This window comes from Ascidiella aspersa, chromosome 4 (genome assembly GCF_963924565.1).
Source record: "Ascidiella aspersa chromosome 4, kaAscAspe10.2, whole genome shotgun sequence".
NCBI lineage: Eukaryota > Metazoa > Chordata > Ascidiacea > Phlebobranchia > Ascidiidae > Ascidiella > Ascidiella aspersa.
In genome coordinates this window covers 30,652,731-30,674,706 of record NC_139450.1, presented here as the reverse complement: position 1 = coordinate 30,674,706, position 21,976 = coordinate 30,652,731, and the positions used below count along the sequence as shown (strand labels likewise).

The following is a 21,976-nucleotide window of genomic DNA, read 5'->3' as shown; positions in this document are numbered from 1 at the left end:
CTGTGGCTTCAACTGTCCTAAGTGATTAGGCCTATATTGCCAGAAAAACAATTGCAGCCTACAATTGAACACGTCACAAAGTTACGCTATAAAACAATTTAGATTAAAGACAAATTGTTGTCGGGCAACCTCGTGCGCAAATATACGGCTGAAATAAGGCAAAAAACAGGCGTTTGTTAGGTTCAATAATTTAAAAAGGCATATTACGCCCGGCCCATTCTGAATAAATCCCTCAAAAAAGACACAGACATAACATAAACGGATACCGTTCAAGTTTACGTGAAAATTATTGTATTTAGCCTGTATAGTAAAGTTTGCAAAATATGTAGTTTGGACAACATCCGCCATATGGTATTCCGCCTTTGCAATTCACAATTGGCGGTCATATCAGTTTCAAAATTTGTTACTGCGTATGTGCACGTCGGACCCGGGTAGTTTTAAATAGTCCTACTCGAGTCCGACTCTGCATCCCTACTTATAGGTTTAAATAAATAATGATCTTCGTAGCCTAAAATCTCGATTAACTTAGCTAAAGGCAATATTCTGTTCAGCTAAAAACACAGTTTTTTTAAAAGCAGCAAACTGTTTATTGCAGACTTTATATTCCCACTACGCATAAATAGAGAAAGGCAAATTTTCGTTTTGGAGACACAAACGACACACGGCTTTACCATTTCACTTAATATTACGAAATGGCGGGGAAGAATATATAGAACACCAATGGAGTTCATTAACGATAGAACTATATGATTTAATTATAACAATTTCCCATTGCTGAAAAGTCACTGTTGCAAGACGTATTTAATAATCTAAAAATTGAATGGTTTTTCTGCTGTCAGCAAAAATGTTTGACCTTGCGGACTTTTTAACTTGAAACGTTTTTTAACGTCGAACTTTTTTGTCATTAACGGAAGATGTTTCCTAGTTTTTAGCCTCGAAAAATTGTTTCGCCATCACACCTATTATTGCAGACACCCAAAAACAAGATACAGATATATCATGGCATAAATTTGTACCAATTCATCCTTTTTTTGTTAACTCCTTCCAGAAATGACCATTGTCCGCTGCACGTTTGACGACTTTAGAAGTCAAATAGAAGAGTAATCATATATACGCGAATAAACGAAAATCACAATATTTTCACAAACACGACATTTCGTTGAGCGAACTGAACACAAAAACACGCGGATGAAAAGTTGGTTTCCTTAGGATTGAACTGTTTTTCCTCTGCGCTTTTAGAATCTTTCGCCGGAATACAACTTGACGCTGCAACGAAGACACAAAGTTAGGTAGGTTAAATAAAACGAGTCCGGAAAATTTCGGTCTTGTAATGAATTAAGTTAATGCCCTGACTTAAGTGCCCTTAAGTTGCTGCTTTTAAATGACTTGACTTGACGGATGACTAAAAATTAAGTGCTTTCATTCAGCAATTTTTATAAAATTAGGTTATTTATCCTAACATTTGCACATAAAACAATTCCCTTGCTATATGTTGCGTTTATGTTATTTTTTACTTGAGCCTATATTCGGACGAGTTTCTACCAGATAGTTTAAAGTTTTATTTTTATGATAAGGACTTGGACTGGGACTTGGCTTGTTATTTATTCGAAAACTTGGCTTGTTTATTTTTGTTATTCGGGCTTCAGTTATTTCAAAATGAACTTTTTACAACACTGATACATTTATACAATACTCAGTAGCATTTCATTTAGGCTCTGTGCTGGTTAACACGATTAGCAGAACTCTATTCTTGAATTTGCCAGTTTTACATGACCTTAAATGTAAACATTTCAAACATGTCGATGGGCTTTTTTGTCTTTTGGCAGACTATGAAGTGTTGTTAGAAGAGAAACAACAACAAAATCACTAGTCTTCCATCAGACAAAAAAGAGACAAATGGAAAAAATTGTAAAACTCCACAAAGTACTTTTGATACGTAAACGACAGGTGCGAAAAACACTAAATATGATTACGTTAGTACGTGTGAAATGATTGATAATAAAGCTTAGGAAACGATACCCGACGTCAAGTTGTAGTATGGGTACTCGACACTCGTCCGATACTAGGGTAGTATCGGTGCCGATCCGATACCAAATTAACATAGGAATGTGAGTCAAGATTTGCGATCGAACTCAGTTATGTTATTTCTACATTAAAAGGTAATATTATTTATTAAACAACTGGAGGTAATAGTACACCGAAAAGCCATCGCAGACTCGCCGAATCTGTCGATCTATGATGCAAGCAGAGCAAGCCAGAAAAACAACTGGCCTGCAGTGAGGTTCGAACTCACGACCTCCGGTCAAGCCGGGACCGTCGCTCTACCAACTGAGCTATGCAGGCTCAGAGAGGAGCGAGTCGAGAAACAACCATGCGCCAATACTTGCACATTTTGTTATCATCAGTCCCCAGTGTGAAGTTGCTTGTACTAACAAAATGTGCAAGTATTGGCGCATGGTTGTTTCTCGACTCGCTCCTCTCTGAGCCTGCATAGCTCAGTTGGTAGAGCGACGGTCCCGGCTTGACCGGAGGTCGTGAGTTCGAACCACACTGCAGGCCAGTTGTTTTTCTGGCTTGCTCTGCTTGCATCATAGATCGACAGATTCGGCGAGTCTGCGATGGCTTTTCGGTGTACTATTGATACGGAAGCCGTAATCGTTGGTCATAAAGCAACTTTTTTTTTAAATAGTGGGAACGGAATAAAGTTTAAGAACGGACATTCCTAGTTCTGACTATATATAAAACAAAAATAACAAAATAGTAAAATGATGACAGCAATTCGAAGTTACAGACGCACATGTTTCAGTGAACAATTGCGAAATTAATTCAAGAACCTCTTTTGAACAAGGTGAAAAAGAACGTAAGTCCCAGTCAAGTCATTATTAAAGAAAGTCAAGTCCTTGTCATAAACAGTAAACGCTAAACTTTAAAAAATGGTTAAATCATTCGATGAGGAGCAAAAAATCAACTGAAAAACGACAACAATGCCGATGTTTCATTTAACAATTGTGCCATTTATTTTAAATTTTGTAAGGACCTCTTTTAAAGAAGGTACTGCACATTTTGTGAAATAACTTAAGACAGACAAGTCATTTTTGAATAAACAACAAGCAAGTCCTTGTCATAAATAGTAAACGCTAAACTTAAAAAAAAAATGGTTAACTCGTTCGATGAGGAGCAAAAAATCAACTGAAAACTAACAACAATGCAGATGTTTCATTTCTTCCAACAATTGTGCAATTTTAAATTGTTTTTGAACAGACGGACCTCTTTTAAAGAAGGTACTGCACATTTTGTGAAATAACTTAAGACAGACAAGTCATTTTGAATAAACAACAAGCAAGTCCTTGTCATAAATAGTAAACGCTAAACTTTAAAAAATGGTTAACTCATTCGATGAGGAGCAAAAAATCAACTGAAAACGACAACAATGCAGATGTTTCATTAAAACATATTGCACAATTTTCAATTATTTTTGAATAGACGTACCTCTTTTGAAGAAGATATTGCGCGTTTTGCGTTTGGTCGTTGTTTCCGGTTATGGTTATGATTCGGTCGTCACATCCGGGCGCCGGTTCGTCGATTTTAATCATGGCGCCGCTGTCCTGGAACAATTGAGACGACTGTTACGTAACAACAGAGCAAACTCTTTCGTAGCATCGGTGATCCAAACATTTCTATAAAACGGCGCTCTACTATGTGGTTGTTTAGTTTGTACATAATATTGTGACTTTACCTGACGGATCTGTCGTATCCTCTGTCCGCCTTTTCCGATAATGGCACCAGCTAGGGAGGTGGGAATGGTCACCTGTCAAATAAAACGTTCGTTCCAAGTGCTATAGGTAGGAAAAGCGCTTTTTTAACCGGTGCGCCATGGAAGGTTGCCAGGTGCACCGCGAACACAAGAGAAAAACATTTTCAATACAAAACAGGCTTAGCTCATTGATTCCATAGTACTTTTAAGATATGCAACTATGAAGCCTATGTAATGAAAATATGCCATCAATTCACGCGAAATAGCGGTTTACTGAAAAAAATTCGTGCTGGTCGGGTGCACCGCCACGTTTTAAAATGTCTCTAGGTGCGACATAAAATAAGAAATAATAAAAAAACACAAGGTTAGAAAATAGCCAGTTAGTATTCGACTAAAAACAAAGTAAAACATGTTAAGCGTATTTTGAGCTTAAACTCCGTCCAGTTAAAACAGCCTTGAAAATAAAAACCTAAACCAAATTGTTTTAAGAAAAAATGGTTTAGGCTTAAAATTCATTGAGTTTGGATGAAATTAATTGCAGTATTATAGGAACCTGTCGCTCACTGGCTTAGTAGTTAGATTGAGTTGGAATTTCTATCTCTAAAAAAATATTATACAAAATAGAAAAGAGAAAATAAAGAAAGAACGTGGTGACGTCATCTTACCTGTGTCGTATGGCCTTCGACGTTTTCGTTGGTGATCGTATCATCGGCGTACGAACCCTGGGCAATAATAAAGACGCATTACTTATTGATGTCGGACACACATCGCCTTAAATGGCTTTAGTTTACTTTCGGGAACGCCGTTTTTGCTTTTGAAAACGATTTTGCGCCGGCGAACATAGAACATGGCCGACTCATGGCGTTCTCTAAATTTCAAAACGTATTAGGCGCCAAATTAGTTTCGGCGTTGCCTTTTTCTAATCGTGAGTGCCGCAAGACAACGTGGTTTTCGTGAAGCAATTACGGGCTTCGCGAAAAGAAAGACATTGCAAAAAAGGTAACATTCGTTTATTTTCCTACTTTTATGGTTAAAATCACCAAATGTTAATAAGAAGAAAGCTTTCTGTCCGCAATTCGAAATGAAGATTTGTAATGCTAAACTTAATAGGATTTTATTGTCTCGTTTCAGTTATTTATTTAAAAACACTGCTTGTCTTTTTTAGTTGAACTTAGTTTGTCCAATTTTTAGAATCTACGCTTTTCGTACAATATCAAACGTTTTGCAAATATATAGTTAAAAAGGGTAATGTTAATTACAAGTTTTGTAGGAGCTTTTAAAACCAAAAAATGGCGTTCAAATAAATGAATATCAAGCCGTCCCCCAAAGCAACTTTATTTGTAATTTTTTTTTGAAAATTGTAAAACTAACTTCGTACAACAATAAAAGTTTTCGCGAATAAAAAAAACAAACAAAAAAAAACAAATAAATATTAGCTTTGAAAAGAGATGACTTGAAATTTTCTTTTAGAAATATATGCAGAGGCTTTATTGGACTTGGCAAATCGAGATCAGTCGAACAAATTTGGAGAAGCCTTTTTGGGTAGCTTAGTAGCTTACCTGAGAATTGAAGTCGTTTCCACCTTGGTCGTATTCCTCCTCGTTGTAACCCCCGTCTCCTCCGTAACTGTTGCCGCCTCTGTTTCTGTTAAGCACAAATATGAACCTTTTGAGAAATATTATTATTTTTTTTTATATATATATTTTTTATTTTTTTTATTTTTTTTAATGAAAATAATGTTACTGTCAGGCATTGTATCAATTATAAAGGAGTTCTACTGACAAATATGTATTCCGCGCCGACGTTTCGATTACCTTACCTACACAGGTAATCTTCTTTAGGGCTATAAACTTGTAACTTTACAGAAAGATATAATACAGGGAGTGAAAAGACCAAACACAAGGCGGCAAAACGAGGAAAAAAAGTAAACAAGGCGCGAATAACGGGAGAACGCGACTTGTTTTTTGTATTTTGACTCACTGTATAATTTATTATTTTTTATTTTATTATTAGAAAGGGCGTGTCGTGGTATTTTCGTTTATTGGCGTATCATATGATCGCTTTGTTGGTCAGTAAAAGAAAACGTTCGGAAACCGTGTTTGAAGAGAAGGGTGAACCGTTTTAAGTCTTTTGACAAATAGACGAACCCTTAAAGTTTGCGTGTTATGTTATTTTTGTTTATCGGATCACTTTATTGCAGGAGTTCTTAAGCGTTTTTGACCGCAAACCCCTAAAAACATTTTCGTTATGCCTGGACCAGTGTGGGCAATTTTTTTACAGATGACCTCATAAATTGACGTCACAATACAAATAGACTTCAAACATCTGCTGTTGCGGGTTCAAAAAATGTGGAAGCGCAATGGAGTCTAAATACATTCAGTGCAAAAACATTTTATTTTTAATTCAACAGTTTTCTTTGAAAATATAATTACTTTTCAAATATCCACTAATATTTCAATTAGGGCTTCATGGACCCCTAAAACTCGTTCACGTACCACCAAAAGGTCCATGGACCTCAGTTTAAAAAGCTCTGCTTTATTGGTTTGTACAAGAAGAAAATTGTTAACCGTGCACCACCGAGCTGCCCACAAAAGCGTAAAAATCCCAGATACTTAAGCAAAATGACGCACAAAAGGCACCCGGACAAAGGACGTGAACAACGTAAGTTGCTTACCATAGAACTCAAACAATGATAAAAAACACGCTTGTACCGTGTCCTATAATTTACATGATAAATGTACATAGCTAATGATAAACGTTATAACTTATAAGCAATAATAAAGCTTGATGCTTTCCTAATAATTCCATACTGAACGCTGTGATGATGGTGTTTTGCGCATTCTATTGTCCGCATACACGGAATTGCAATTATTGAGTAAAACGACACTAGGTTTATAAGCGTACGGCATTATAATTTGTATTGTTGGTCAATGGCCAGACGTACAGTGCGTGAAAGCTGGCGAAAATATAAATGTATTGTCAGGAAACCGGAAGGTCTGTTGATGAAAGGTGTACGAGACTGTCGCGCATTAATAATTCAAACACGCACATTAACCCACACAGGAATGCTTCATGGGAAACAGACGTTGTACAACTCATATTTTCTCAGTGAATATTATAGGGATTTTGAATAATCAACTTTAAAAAAATACGAAAGAATAGACCGTACATTGCTTGTTTTCATGTTGAACGGGTGTTGCACAAACGAAAGTTCAACAGTAACAGGTGACCATTATCTTAGCACTTTATAATTACTTAAAGCAACTTTAGTCATTAACAGACACATTTATTAATCCAAATATATTGCTCTCCCAATGTAAATGTTGTTATGAAAAGACGATCCGGTAGCAGGTACAATAGGACGTCTTAGTTTTGGGTTTTAAATTCTTTAAATAACGTGTATAGCAGTAAATAGGTAATTAACTATTGATTAACGATAAAGCCACAACGCGTTGGCTACAAAAATAATTTCTTCACAACACAAAAGCGATTTTTATCGATTAATTTGTTGTCAGGGAGCGCTAAATCTTTTTTCGAACAGATTCGTTTTTTTTAAGTAGGCCTTTTTATAATATGATGTATTGCAGGCAGCAGATATTCGAAAATTAAGCGATGTATGCCATAACTCTACCGTAAAAACACTGGAAAACCGCTTTAGTGAGAAAATGTCTGTGAGCGAATAACTTGCTTTTTCCTAAAAAAGTCAGCTGTTAGCGATATAGTTTACACAAACGGTCGAACAACCTGCGTTTCTCAATAATATCGGGTGAGGGCCACACTTAACAAAAAACAGAAGGGGCAACACACACACACACAGTCCATCAATATTTCACACGCGCCCAGGGCTTAACCACAAAGGACGGCAGTGGCGCAAGCTATAACAATTTTTAGGGGGAGCAATAAACGGCCGGGGCCTGGGGCGGCCAGGAATGGAGTCGGCCAAACGACCAGGAACTTATAAATATTGAATCGGCAGCTGCGCGGACGTGCGTGAATTATTCAGTTAAAGGTGAATGGAACGAGAAAAGAATAGCAGAGCGGCACGAGATGGCAATTACGATACGAGACTGACTTTGTCGTTATTGCGCTCGGCGGCGCAATTATTTAGTTGGCCGAAGCCTAACCTAAGCGCGCCGGCCGATAAGACCGATGCGGGCGACAAAACCGATGGAATCGTCAAGCGTCAGGACCGACGCGAGCGACAGTTGGACCGGCCGGAAAACGCTCCGCTGAATAGTTGGGCCTAACGCTGCGAGCTCAAATTATCGAATTTGCGCGATAAAGGGAATCAATGGCCATCCTGCTCTGACATAGTTCGTTAACAAACGTTAAAAGGTAGTATATTTAACAGAATAATATTTTTTGGCAATAATATATTTTTGAAGTTCCATTATGTAAAATTGCAACGACAAACTTAGAATCTTTTTTACCTACTTAGACTTTCACACGAAAAAACACATTTTATATTAAATACTTCCCCCCAAAAAATCATTTTTTCAATTTCTTACATAATAATTTTTAGTTGGTTTTATGCAACTCATGTTGAAACAACGCTTCTTACCTGTTGTCGTAGTTACTGTTGTCCCTTCCGCGACTTCTGTTCATGTGACCTGTCGAAGCAAATTTAGCTTCGATTAAAATTTGTACATTGTAACTTTTTTGCAGGGTGAGGGCTGTTTGTAAATCAAAAACCGGTTGTATTTAATTTTATGTACCCATAATAATAATCGGACCAGACTTTTCGTTTTTGTTCTAAATTACTCTTTTATATCTGCAGTTAAAAAAAACAAATTAATTTTTTAACTGTGGCCTGGCAAAGGTGAAAGAATCGTTAAGATATTGTAAATTTTCCCCGGTGAAAGATTTAATCCGAAAAACAGCGTTCGACAAAGTTACAAATCTGTCACAGAATGACAGTTTTTGAAGAACGAACGGCTTTGACTTAAGCTTGGAACGGTGGGTCAGTTTTTTATAAAGATATTACGAACATGCAAACAGCAACTCAGTAAAAAGTTAACTGTTTTTTTGTTGTTTTTCGCGACAAAAACAGCTACTACAAGTGGCACTCACCGGAAAAATCGTCGTCCATATAACGTCCACCTGCAACAACAACAAAAAATAATTTTTAACAAAACTTAAAAAGTACAATACGGGGTAACGCTATTAACAATCCCTAAAACTCAGGTTATTTTTATAGTAATTATGTCCCTATAGCCATATACTCATGTGCCAAAAATGGAGCTCGAGTAGGATTTGAAAATCCAAATAAAAAAGAGAGTTTTAATTGGAAAAATTTACGATTACACTTTGGGTTTTACGCGTTAAAACCCAATTTAAGTTTGTTCCACTATTTGTTTAGTAAAAGCGTCATCCTTCGAATAAACGTTGAAAGGTTACGTAAAAATAGAGTAAGCAGGACCAGGCAACATATCAATAGATAGAAAACGCTCCTCTGGTGTAAACGGACTATATACCGACGTTTCGGCAGCAGATACCAGATCAGTATAGGGCGAATATTTTTTGACTTGTCAAAAAAAATTTGTTTTTTAAGTCGAAATCGAACAAAACTGCACATAAATCGCTTACAAAATTAAAACAAAACCAAAAGTCAGCTTTTTTGTAATTGGTCGTTCGGTTATTTTGAAATTTATCTTTCATTTTATCAAAAAAAAAATAGTTTTGATATAAGTTCAAAGTCATTTTAACCGTATTATATCTTTATTAGAGCAATATACGGCATAAAAAACGCGTGATTAACGACGTCTAGGTTATTTAAATCAATGTATTCCTAACAGGTCAAAATTTTGTCAAAATTTTATTTTTTCAGGTCAAAATTTCCTATTTTTTTGGTCAAAACATATTCGCCCTACTCATCAGGGTTGATATTAAAACGAGAATGCGTTTGCCAGCTTATATAATAAAAAGTATAAAATAAAAAGACTAGTAGATAAAATTATTTCGACGTCTAGATTTAATAAATTTTATCTATAGTTATTTTATTTTTTACTTTTTAGTATTTAAGCTAGCTAACGCATTCTCGTTTTAATTATAAACCCTGATGCGGTCAGCTGGTATCTGCTGTCGAAACGTCGGTTTATACTTCGTTTAAACCAGAAGAGCGATTTCTAACTGTTGAACAGAATTATTCGAAACGTTCAAAATGATACCTGCTTTTAATTGGCCTTTATATGCTTAATACGTCCTACTACAACCTCCAAGCATTATGCTCCAAAGGTTACTACAGTTCACTTCACCTCTCCCGCCTCTGCCGCCACCACGTGACCCGGCTCTTCCTCCCACTCCCCTCCTCATTCTCCCTCCCCTCCCAGCCTGATCGCCGAAGTCCTTATCGAAGCTGTTGTAGCCGCCGTACTCGTATGAGTCGTCCCAGAAGTTGGGGTCGTAGTTGAACACGGGACCCTTGGGAGTCGCCTGAAAGAAAAGAACGGAAAAGTGCAGGGGTGTGGGAAGGGAAATTTTGTTAGAAACTCTATCTATAGCAGGGCTTCTTAAACTGGGCTCCATGGTCCCCTTTGGGGTCCGTGAACTAGTTTTAGGGTGTACATGTTTTAGGGTGTACCCTAATGGGAATGTTAGTATATATTTTAAGAAGTAATTAATTTTTCAAAAAAATAAGTTTAATTAAAAAGAAAACGTTTTATCACTGAATGTATTTCGACTCTGGTTCACTTACACATTTTTTGGACCGAATTCAGCGGATTTCTGCAGTACTTTTGTAATTTCACGTTATCTCTAAAAGTTCCTTGACTATAGCGTGGTCCACGCGAAGCAAAAAATAAAATAAAATAGGGTTCCGCGGTAAAAAAAAAGTTGAAGAAACTCTGGCGAATAGTGTTCGTTTAAAGAAGCTGCAATTTTGGCTGAGTAATTCTAATCTTAAACGTCCACACAGCCTTGCATTTAAATCTACATTTTTTCTAAGTTTTTTTCCTTGCAACTTAAATCTACGTTTGAGTCGGAAAATCCTGTCTCGACATGTACCAGTGCAAGATCGCAATAAGTAGCAAAATGCAATCATACGAGTAATTTAGTTCGTGTTAGTAATAAATGTGCAACGGTGTGCTAAAGCTTCCTTGCGTGATGTGTAAGGCCAACACGCCAAATACAAAAACTTTTCTATTATTTAGATCTAATCAAAAAGTTATCACAAATGTGCACTAACAAAAGTGTAAGAAACGTACACTGTAGCGTTTGAAAGTTGTTTCTCTATCTTATCCCACTGTATTGCCAAACTTGACGTCACTAAGCACGTGACGGGTGTCCACTGAGGTGTGACCAAGAGCAGAATCGACCGTTATCGGCGTTTCGAGATTTATTCTAGTTTATAATTCTTATAGACTATTGCCTTGAATAACTGTGCTACGTTATCGTGTGTTGTGAGGTTTGTGAGTACATACTCAACGAGCATTATAAACTGAGTAAAGTGACTCTATCTAGAGTTCAAGAAGTTAAGGGAAGATATTTTAGGGGCCTGTTCCTTTGGAGTCAGATACCTACAAATAACGTGAAAAAGATTTAGGCAGCCGTCGGCCCTCGCCTTAAGAGCTAGCGCGTACTTACCCGTAACTATATCTACCTAATCGCTAAAGCACTTACTATATGTTTAACAAAAATATTCATGTAAATGACAACATTCCGACGAAAGTAGAATAGCGACAACAAGCCAGGACTCACGTTTTGGAGCATGTCAATGATGACCTCAGCAGCCTTGATGATGACGTCAACTGACCCCCTGATCTGACAGATTCGGTCGGTCGAGTCTGGACAGCATTCCTGGTTAACCTTGATGTGAGCTCCAGTGGTCTGAAAAATAAGTGAAAGTTTGGCAATTGAGGTATTTTTTATTGAATTAACCAGTGTCGTAATGACTTAAGCCAAATGGCTTGACTATGACTTGAATTGAGTGCACTTAAGTCAGAGTTTTTAAATAACTTGATTTGACTTAAGTCTTTTGGGCAAATGACTTAAAATGAATTGTTTTCATTCAGCATTAATTTTGTAAAATTGGTTCCTTTATCTCAGTTAGTGCATGTTGAACGATAAGTTGCGTTTTGAGTTATTTTTTAGTTGGAAAAGTTTACCAATTTTTTGACTTAGACTTAATTTTTTTTTCACAAATGGCTTGACTGGACCTGAAGTCATTCCAAAATAAACACTGAAATTGCCCTTCAGTCATAGAGACGAAAACATGGTTTCATTTAAGGCTTAAGCCATAGCGCTCAGAAAGATTTTTTACGATATTTATTACGTAACTTTAAAACTAGTTATCACATGCAGATCAGTTAAATAACAAACATCACATAACTGGATCGTAATAAAACAATTTTACTATCAGACCCAATCATTTTTAATGGCGACTTTTGACCGTCATTACACTGACTGACATATCGCGCCATTTTTATAGCAAGCCACATTGTAACCGCTGATAATAATCTAATTTACTTTTTTATGATAAAATCTTTTTAAGAAATCTTTCTTACCTCTCTCAACTCTTTGATACGATTCCCCTTGATACCGATGATAGTTCCCGCTTGCGATTTGTGGACGAGAATGCGGACCGAACCGGAATTTTCGAACCGAATTCTCTGCAAATATTAAACAGTGAAAATTGGAAAATATTTGCTTACTTAAATTTTTTTAGTACAAAGGTGCAAAATTTGCAACAAAATTTCGGAGCATATTGCTTGGAGGTTGTAGTAAGACGTAATAAGAATATCAAAGCCCATACATTATGTTCAAAATGAATAAAGAGTTATTCGAAACGTTTCGTCTTGCAACGAAAATGTTAAGTGATGAGTTAAGACAGTTAAAAGAAATTCGACGTTTACCTTTTAGGGCTTTATAACTCATATGTTACTTCACACTGGAGTACAGGTTAGTGAATCTTACGATAATAAAAAACTACAGCCTCGAAAGCAGTTTTTTTTTCGAAAATGGGGTCGCAGTTATATTTAGTTTGCCGACTGTTTAGTATTTCACGCGGCTTGAGATTTGCTCCGAGCAAGATTTCTTCCGAAATTTAATGACGCGTATTAATTGAAAAAAATCTTGACGAATATTAATTAAAACTTATTTATAATATTTTTCTTAGTTTCTTACTCACAAAATGTTCAGTGACAAGAGTTGGGTCGCTTACACTAGCGTAGTAGTTTCTATATGCGTCATTTAGCTTTTAATATTTCAGTCGCTGCGAAAAAAGGTTTAGAAACATTGCTCTACGTCTACAGAAAGAATGTGTAAAACGCAGCCCAAAAAAGTAGACCGTTTAATTTGTGTTAAGCAAGTTGAGGGGATGGACGTTTACACGTTGACTTATTTAGTGGCTGTAAATGTCTGCCTGCGTGTTATTTCCCATGTTTTACAACGCGAAGCCATCAAGCAATTCGGTTCGCTCTCGGAAGACTTAATAAATAATACAGGAAAACAACCAGACAACGGGAAAAAAATTCCACGCGTGACAAAAATCGCGCAGTGTTTATTCCACCCCGGGCGCGGCCTGCATAATTCATATCCCTTAAACTACAAGACACAGAACCATAAGCTCGCAGTAAACGTCAGGCGAAATATAAAAAGTGGAATTTTTTTGTGGTGCCTTACCTCGTTAAGGACTCCGACCACCCTTCCAACGACTTGGGCTGCATCTGGAACCGTCTTGGTCGTCACTGATATCACCCTGTGAGGAAAATACAAGTCGCGTTGGAAACTTCACTGCGAATGGAAATCAGACATAGTCAGGGTGTAGAGAGTGGGGTAGGCGCCGAACCTTAAAAATACCAGGGGTGTTTTTTGAAAGATAGGCGTAGAACCCTTAAAGTTTCAGGGTGTTTTTTTTAACATAGGCGACAACCATAAAAAAATTCTAGGGTGTTTTTCAAAACATAGGCACCGAACCTAAAAAAACAGGGTGTTTTTTTAAAACATAGGCGCAGAACCTTTAAAATTCCAGGTTTTTTATAACATAAGCGCCGAACCTTAAAAATACCAGTGTGTCTTTTAAAAAATAGGCGCAATAGCTTAAAAAGTTCCAGGGTGTTTTTTTAAAACATAGGCGTCGAACCTTTAAAAATTCCAGGGTATATTTTAAAAAGGTATATTGCATGTCAGTTTATATGGCCAGTTGTAAAGCAGCCAGTCCAAAGTTTTTCACCGTGTTTTCCATATTTTTCTGCACATTAAACGACAAATTAAACACTTACATTAGAAACCACCATTAATTTCACCACTGAAGCGCAAAAAACAAGCAAAAAAGGTTAAAAATCGGGATTCAGTCGCTTTTAAAAAGTGTCCTTGAAAATCGACCAAGCGCTACCTCGGTCAACATTGAAAAAATTTGTTTGAGCGAGCAAAATTTCACTTAACAGATTGTTAATAAGCGCAGACGCATCTGCTATTTTAAGTGGCGGCGTTAACCGGGCGATTAGGTAATGTAGACAGGTGCGTTTTGGAAACGGTGGGACTGAATTATTTAGTGCGAACACGGACCGGGTTTACGAAAACAGTAAGCACGCGTCCCAGAAACCTTTTGCTTTTACATTTTCGCTCCGAAGCCAAGAGAGCAATTACTTAGGAAGGTAAACACTGGGTAACGTAGAATAAAGTTTAAATTTAAGCCTAAAGTGCTCTTTTTACCCAAAAACGCTTTTTTTACTCAAAAACGCCATTATATTTACTTCGAGCTGAAAACGCTATATATTTTTTACCAAGTGTTTGACGAATCCCTATATTTACCCAAAATTGTTGTTTACTAGCGAATTTAACAGAAGCTGGTGTAATATTGAAAATCAAGTGGCACTGTTTGACGACAGATTGTATGTTGACAAGCTTGGCCGCATGACATAGACCTGACGAAGCATAAGCTATACAGTTTGTCTGATATCCAGATTTAGAATAAGACAATACGTGTGAATTGTGATAATGTTACCTTTAACCCAAGTTTATGTTATTAGGTGTAAAAAAAGCTTGGTAATGCATTTCGAAGGGTTTTAATTCTAACTAGGTTACACATGCCTAACTAAATGTTACAGTTCTAACGGAATGAACAAAAACGCAAAACTAAAACAAATCGCAAGCCTGCATACCGTTCGACACAATCCTACATTTTACCCTGATGTTATTAAGTGTAAAAAAGACTGTTAATGCATTTCGGAGGTCTTAAAAATCTAACTAGGTTTCACTTGTGTAACTACATGTTACAGTTCTGTAACGGAATAAATAAAAACACAAAACTGAAAAAAGGCAAGCCTGCATACCGTTCGACACCCTGGCTATCTGGAATTTGAATATTGGCATTGAACTGTATATACATTCAGCGCCAGTTCAAAACAAACATAGGGCGGCAAAAACAAAGGATAACAACAAAAAACGAAAGAATATCGTATAAATCAAGGTAAAACCAGCGGACAAGAGGAGCATTGGAGGAAGACATGGGATTTGGAGGGCGGAATCCAGTTGCGGAATCCGGTCACGGAGCATGGAGTGTGGAACAATGGGGAGTTGGAGGGCATTGATTGCGGCGTGTGGACAAGGACCGGGGGAATAAAGGAAAATAATAACAAGTGGTGTTAGGTTAGCTTTAAGGATATTGTTGTTTTACAGATCTTTGTAAATGGCCGTATTTGTCTATTGAAACCTCGACAAGTGTTCGCACAACCGTGCTTCATCAGGTCAAAGTATGTGGTTTTAAAGTTTAACCCGAAGAAGCAGGGTTGTGCGAAAGCTTGTCGAGAAGTCTATAAAATTTGTCTTTATAAACTGCACCCAATCACCCTGTTTTTACATGGTGCTCTAAACTGATACGCTACTCGATAACATTGGAAAAAGGGGCTGGTTTTAGGTTGTTTGTTTTTTCAGATGAAACCTGATTTTAGCAAACTGAAAAGTCTCGAAAAAAAATGCGAAAAGTTAAATTACGTCGAAACTGTTTCGAAAGTGAGGAAACTATAATTTCAAAGCTTGTTGCTTTCGTGATTGCATACTTGTGCAAAAAAAAAAAATAATAATTTAAAGCTGTCTGAACTCATTTGCCTGTAGCGAAACTTTACGAACGGAAACGCAGAAAAAATCATACAACAGAAATTAGCGTTACGAAATCACCTCTTGTCTCATGTCGCGAATGTTGGAGCCTCCTTTGCCGATAATCGCCCCGGCCGTCTGAAACAAAAAAAAAATTAAAAATTAAAACCCGAAAAAGATTGTGCCGACCTTGTGGGTGCTTGGTATTTGAGTAGTAAAAGGTCTTCGCAAAATGCTGCTTTTTTTCTGAAAAAGAGTTCTCCTGATGTTTATTTGTTTGTCCGGCGTTTCGGTAAACTATCCAGAAAGTCTCTATCAGGGATTGTAACACACCACGCAACGTAAAACGACCCAAAAAGAAGATAAAAATGCGCTAACCGACGTTCAAAATAAAAAGCATTTAAGAGCGACGACGTATAACTCAGATGTTATCTGTACATAACGTCAGATAAACAAGTAAATACCAGAAGAACTTATTTTCAATATATACTATGACTGCGGTAGCAAAAGCAAGATTAAAACGTTGATTTGTTACTAAATGTAGTCAAAAATTAATCAAAAGCAGCCTGGTAAAGGCCAAACACTGGAAAAACTTTAATAAGTAGAACAAGAAAAAAAGGATTAAGAAAATACTTTTTTTTATATTTTTCTTTTCGCGCACCTCAGTTGTTATCTGTTAAGATAACGTCGGTCAAACTAATAAATACCAGAATAAGTTATTTTCAGTATATATTATGCCTTGTAGCAACAGCAAGATTAAAATGCTGCTTTGTTTAACATACAAAATAAATGCAATTAAAAGTAAATCAAAATCAGCCTGGTAAAGGTAAATCACTGGAAAGAACTATATTAAGTAAAATAAAAAAAAAAATTAAATTTTTTTTCATTTTTTTTATTCGACTTACGCTGAGTGGAATGAGAAGACGGATTTCGATCCTGTCATCATGGTGACCACCTCCTTTGCTTCTCTTGGCATTTCCGGAGTCTGCCGGTTCGTCGTTGGATCTCTTGGAGGAAACTAAAACAAAAAAAACAATCGACATCATCTTGATTAAGACGTTTCAAAACGAACTTGTATCATCTTCAGTTAATCTGACTGAGATGATAATAATTGAGTTCAACCTTTTATAAGTGACGCCTTGGTTTACTTCTCACTCACATTATAAAAGATGATACAAGTTCGTATCTTACATTACAGATCCGTGCATAGTGTACACAAACAAGGGATTAGTCTTTTGAATAAACGTTAACCCTTGAGCGGAATTTTACCAGTAAAACATTCAAACGATTATTCGGGTAATCTGCATAGAAACGTTGTGATCCATAATATTTAACATTTAATTTTTCCACATAGTTCCCAACATCGTTTAAAAAATACGTCGATAACAATGCTGTGCTCTGTTTATTTTGGGTGCAGCTGTCAAACCAACTGACGTACGTGTGAAACAGCTCTAAAATTGACACAAGTAGGTATCATTTTGAATGTAGAATAACTCTTTTCTCATTTTAAGAGTTATTCGAAACGTTCAAAAAAAAAACCTCCGGCTCACCTTTCAAAAAACGAACGACACTCCAAACAGACGAATATAGAAAATCGAAATGCTCGCCTTAATAAAATCGAACGCTGCTCGACTCAACAAATATAGAACGAAACCGCAGCCGGGCCGAAAGCGGACACAACGCCGCCGCGTGACTGGCCAAAAATAACCGGTAAAAACTAAAAATGACCGGTAAAAAACACAGGGCACCTCTCAGTTCAGGAGTCGGCCTAAAGTGAATCCCGAATAGAACCACGAGCGCGAAGTATGGGATACGGGAAAGAACAGGAGCGCGTGGGTTTAGAGGGGGATCAGGCAACCGGCAATAAAAGCTCATTAAATTTTCATCGGCATCTTATCGCGCCAGAGCGGCCCGGGCGTCAGCTGTTCCGTTTGGGCCGAACGGCGCCGGCCAAGTTTGCCAGGTGCTCGTTGGTTTGGCCGGCCGTGAGCTTATCCGACCGTGCGTCGCCTCATCCGCTTTAAAGTGGGTTTATCGACACTGTTTTGTTTGCTCTACTGGACGCTGGGCCCGTTTAAACAGTGTTGTAATGACTTATGACTTGATTGGAGGGCAATTAAGTAACTGCTTTCAAATTACCTGACTTGACTTGACTTAAGCGATTTGGTCAAATGACTTGGGTTAAAATAAAATGTTTTCATTAAGCAATTACTTATAAAATTGAGTAATTTATCTTAAAACAATTTGCTTGCTATATGTTGCGTTTATGTTAGTTTTCACTTGAGCTTATAACCGGACGGATTTTCCAGTTTTAATAGTTTAAAGTTATATTTTATGACAAGGACTTGACTTTCTCTAAGTATGACTTAACTGGGACTTGAGTCATTTCAAAATGACTAGTTTACAACACTGCTTTTAACTACGGAACCCCCCGACTGCGATTGTAGTTATTGCCTAAAGTGAGCCCGAGAAATGATTTATTCCTATCACTAAAGAGAAATAATTTATTCCTATTACGAAAGACTTAAATCCCACTATCCATCATGCAACTGATAACATTACAGCATTAACAATTAACCTACTGCTTTGGCGTGTATTTAGGGTGATGATTGAGAAAATAAGATGCTGCGGTTTGGAAAAAGCATGCCACAAATGTTATTTCATTTTTTCTAGTGCGCCGCAGGCTGGAAAAGTTCGAGCACAGTTGCAAAGGTATCGAACAAAAATATGAAAGTGTAGTAAATCGTCGTATAGTCTTCATGCCGTAATTGCTTGTCAAATATAAAAATTTAGCGTTAATTTTATTGCCAGTGCCATCACACATCAAAGCGGACGATGTATCGTCACAAATAGACGGGATTTCCACACTCCGTAAACAGTGAAGAGTGGTTCTGTGTTAACACGACAAAAAACAATGCACAACATGCATCCTAACGTTGTTTGGTGCATTGCTCTTTTTCTGGTTGAAAAACAACAGCACGCGTAGCCGATTGCTGATTGCTGTGACACAGTGATTCTCAACCTTTTATGGTTTACTTACGGCTACTTTCAATAAAAATAAATAGATTTTCTTTAATTTTCGTGGAGTATTTTACTGACATGTCACTACAAATGCAACTGGAACAACAAAGTCAACTTCAAACATGAAGGAAAATGGCGTTTAATATAATGGTCTTTATTCGTACACACATAGTTGTAGCAACAAGCTTACCAATTGAGCAAAAATCAGATTCTTAAAAAATTTCAGATAGCTATCGGGACCCTCAAGCAAAGCATTAGAAAAGAACTGCCAAATTATATATCAAGTACTCTCTGTAACTGGCTCGTCGTTAATTGCAAAGTACGCACAATCGCCCGTGTTTCTTGATACGCCGGTTTACAATTAGAGGCCTCATAAACCAGGCTTGTGATATAGTAAATCCATTACACAAATGCACACGTTAAGTACTAATGTGGATTTACCTGAACAGACGGTGACGTAAGAAGAGATTAACTACGCACTTCAAACCGGCATAAATAAAGTACAAGCTGCAAAAAGGCTAAAAATCTTGCAAATACATATAATAACTTAACGCTTGGTTCGCCGATAAATTAAGTTACAGCAAACGCTTAAAGGGAGATTACATTTTACCTTACAACCTGTACAGAATGGCGGTTAAGCTAAATGGACACCGGGACATCTGTTTAAGGGCGTGTGTTACGTAAAACGGCGTTTGGTTTTTCTTTGTTGATTCGCGTTTGGTCAAACAACGTTTCGCGATCAATACGTTCAGTCGTTCAATCGGTTAGCTCGAAAAAAACGAGACCCCATGAAATAACGCCAATTTCCCTATGCCGCGTGTTTGCTTTGTTACGTCATAACGCATTGCCCGGGGTTAGGAGCGGCTGGCATTCGGGAAATATTAAGGCGTTTGACCCACGCGTCTTGTAAGCTTCTCTAGTAAGGCCAATTGGGCGTTGGGTAAATACATACACAATGCTAGTCGCATTAGTTCTGATCTATTCTAATTTTAACCATTCTAATAGAATCACTAGTTTAGCAACACTATCAACTTGCAAAACCATTCACTGTTAATTGATTATATTGTCTTCTATTTTCGGCAATTTATCAACAATTCACCTTAAAATACATCTTATGTTGCATCACAATAGGGTAAATTTTAAACACGTTTTCAACATTAACATGCATATCAGTTAAGGTAATTAATATTATGACCACTAAACTTGCTTTGGCCAGCGATAGCGTGCAGTTTTGTTTTTAAAATATCTCCTAAAAAATTAAACACACATATCAGTTAAATATTCCAAAATACACCACCATGTGTTGAATTTAACACATAATTTCTGCTGTTAAACTATCAGACGATATATTTTAAATTTTGCTCTGACAATATCAGATAATATATTCTAAATTGCTTTCAATAAATACACATACTTTAGTGGTAAATATATTTTAAAACTAAATGTTTGCAGTTTATAGAAAATCTTAACAGTAAATTTAGCTAACATACATACCATTGTTGCCCGATGAATCATTCATAGTAAATTCTCATCACAAAACAGTATACAATTTTTAAAAAGTGTGATCTGCAAAACAAATTAAATAAAACTTGCAAATCGTGTTTCTAGTTGGTCACTTATTTCATTCATAAATTATTTTTTTAAGTTTCTATTATACAAACCAATCTGTATAAAAAGCATATGGTGTTACATTGCATAATTTTACACAGAAAACTAGAACAAACATTTAAAAACAGAGAAGCACCAACTTAAATATATGTCAAAATATATTAATAAAAGAACCGGAAAATTAAAGATATGCCATAAAAAAACAAAAATATATTAGTCCAGTACAAATTTACACCCAAGCGAACAATTAAACAGCAATTGGCATTGATACCAAGTATTAACATTGAATTTTTTCCTTTTTCTGTCTTTTTATTTTATGTGGCAATATAGCGCATTAAATTTGGGTACATGATACATGAACTTTAAAGAAATAGGAGAAAGTTGTAAACATGTTTAACGCAGTTAAAATAATATAATCACTGGCCTAAAACTTCACAAATGTTGAATTCACTTAAAAAAATTTATCAAAATTTAAATATCTAATCTCTTTTGCACAAAGGTTCTTCTCTAACCTGTCAGTGCTGCTGCGCTAAATACAAATCAACACAAAATAAATTATTTCTACAACCTATACTTGTTTTTAATTATTTCCCACAACTATGCAATAACCCCGTTTGGAAAGTATGGCAGATCTCGACGAGATCTCGCGGGTGCACAGCCGAAAAAGTTGGGGTGACCGGGTGCAACTGAGGTCAAAAGTGCACCCCGCTTTTATAACATATAGGAAAACCGGGTGCATATTTAATTTCCAGGGGTGCAGAGGCAATAACCATAGACGTATTAGGCAAAACAACAATTCAGGTGGACATGCTTATACTATTGAAACAATTTCCAAATATGCTACATGTATCATACATAGACAACCTACAGTAGTAACATGTACCCTAGGGGCACTTTACATTTAAGTATCAACAAACATAAGTGCATAGTCAATTAGCTGTGTAGATGTAACAATGAAAATATTAATAAAAATAATTTGCCGCTGGTCTAGAATCCTACCACAACGAACATTGTTTGGGTTAGGGTGCGGGTTTGGGTAAGTTAAGCAACATTATTTATTTGTTACCATACAAATTACTACATCAATGCAAATAAAAGGTTTTGGTCACAGTCCAGTACACAAAACTTGAAAGTTTAAAATCAAAAACTCCTTCCCTACTTGACGTAATATTCTTCAAAAACAACAAAATACAATAAGGAAATCCCCAGAACAGCAACAAAACATAGTTCCTTTTATTTGGACATTTTAATATTGATATACTTTGATAAGTTGATAAATATTAGCGCTTGGCTATTGATTTGTGTTTAGTAAAACCCGAAATCATTGTAAATGTTTTAAATATTGGTACACTGAAATCGTTTTTTTTGTGTTTAAACATTGGAGTAATCTTTGAAGCGTGTTAAAACAGGAAAAAAGCATAATAAAGAAACTAAAATTTTCGAAATGTGTCGGCTCTGTTGCGTAGGAAGGAACGCTCGTGTTTGTTTTGATCCCAAATCTTTCGATACTGGAAGTTCGCCCGTCGTTGCCGTGACTCATTAAGGGAGGCAAATATATAC

General features: G+C 36.6%; 1 protein-coding gene and 1 non-coding gene across 2 annotated transcripts; both read right to left on the bottom strand.

Annotated features, from left to right (window-relative positions):
- Positions 1-597: 597 nt before the first annotated feature.
- On the bottom strand, positions 598-20,370 carry LOC146157445 (heterogeneous nuclear ribonucleoprotein K-like). Its single transcript, XM_083388214.1, has 15 exons — positions 20,303-20,370; positions 16,693-16,805; positions 15,869-15,925; positions 15,025-15,068; positions 13,373-13,448; positions 12,256-12,360; positions 11,450-11,578; positions 10,009-10,186; positions 8,825-8,854; positions 8,316-8,364; positions 5,314-5,398; positions 4,420-4,476; positions 3,737-3,808; positions 3,490-3,605; positions 598-1,266 (listed from the first exon to the last, which is right to left on the bottom strand). Exons 1-15 carry the CDS (start codon positions 20,325-20,327, stop codon positions 1,236-1,238), a joined length of 1,167 nt encoding a protein of 388 aa, XP_083244340.1. The 5' UTR covers positions 20,328-20,370; the 3' UTR covers positions 598-1,235.
- Positions 2,269-2,343, bottom strand: Trnaa-ggc (transfer RNA alanine (anticodon GGC)). Its single transcript has one exon. It is a non-coding gene; the product is annotated as a tRNA-Ala (tRNA).
- Positions 20,371-21,976: the final 1,606 nt, after the last annotated feature.

Excerpts from the sequence above, each read along its gene's own strand:
- LOC146157445 (XM_083388214.1), bottom strand. The coding sequence starts at position 20,327 with ATGAATGATTCATCGGGCAACAATG. Across the intron at positions 16,806-20,302 it reads TGATTCATCGGGCAACAATG|TTTCCTCCAAGAGATCCAAC; the intron begins GTATGTATGTTA and ends TTTTTGTTTTAG. Across the intron at positions 13,449-15,024 it reads GATAGCCAGGGTGTCGAACG|GGTGATATCAGTGACGACCA; the intron begins GTATGCAGGCTT and ends TTTTCCTCACAG.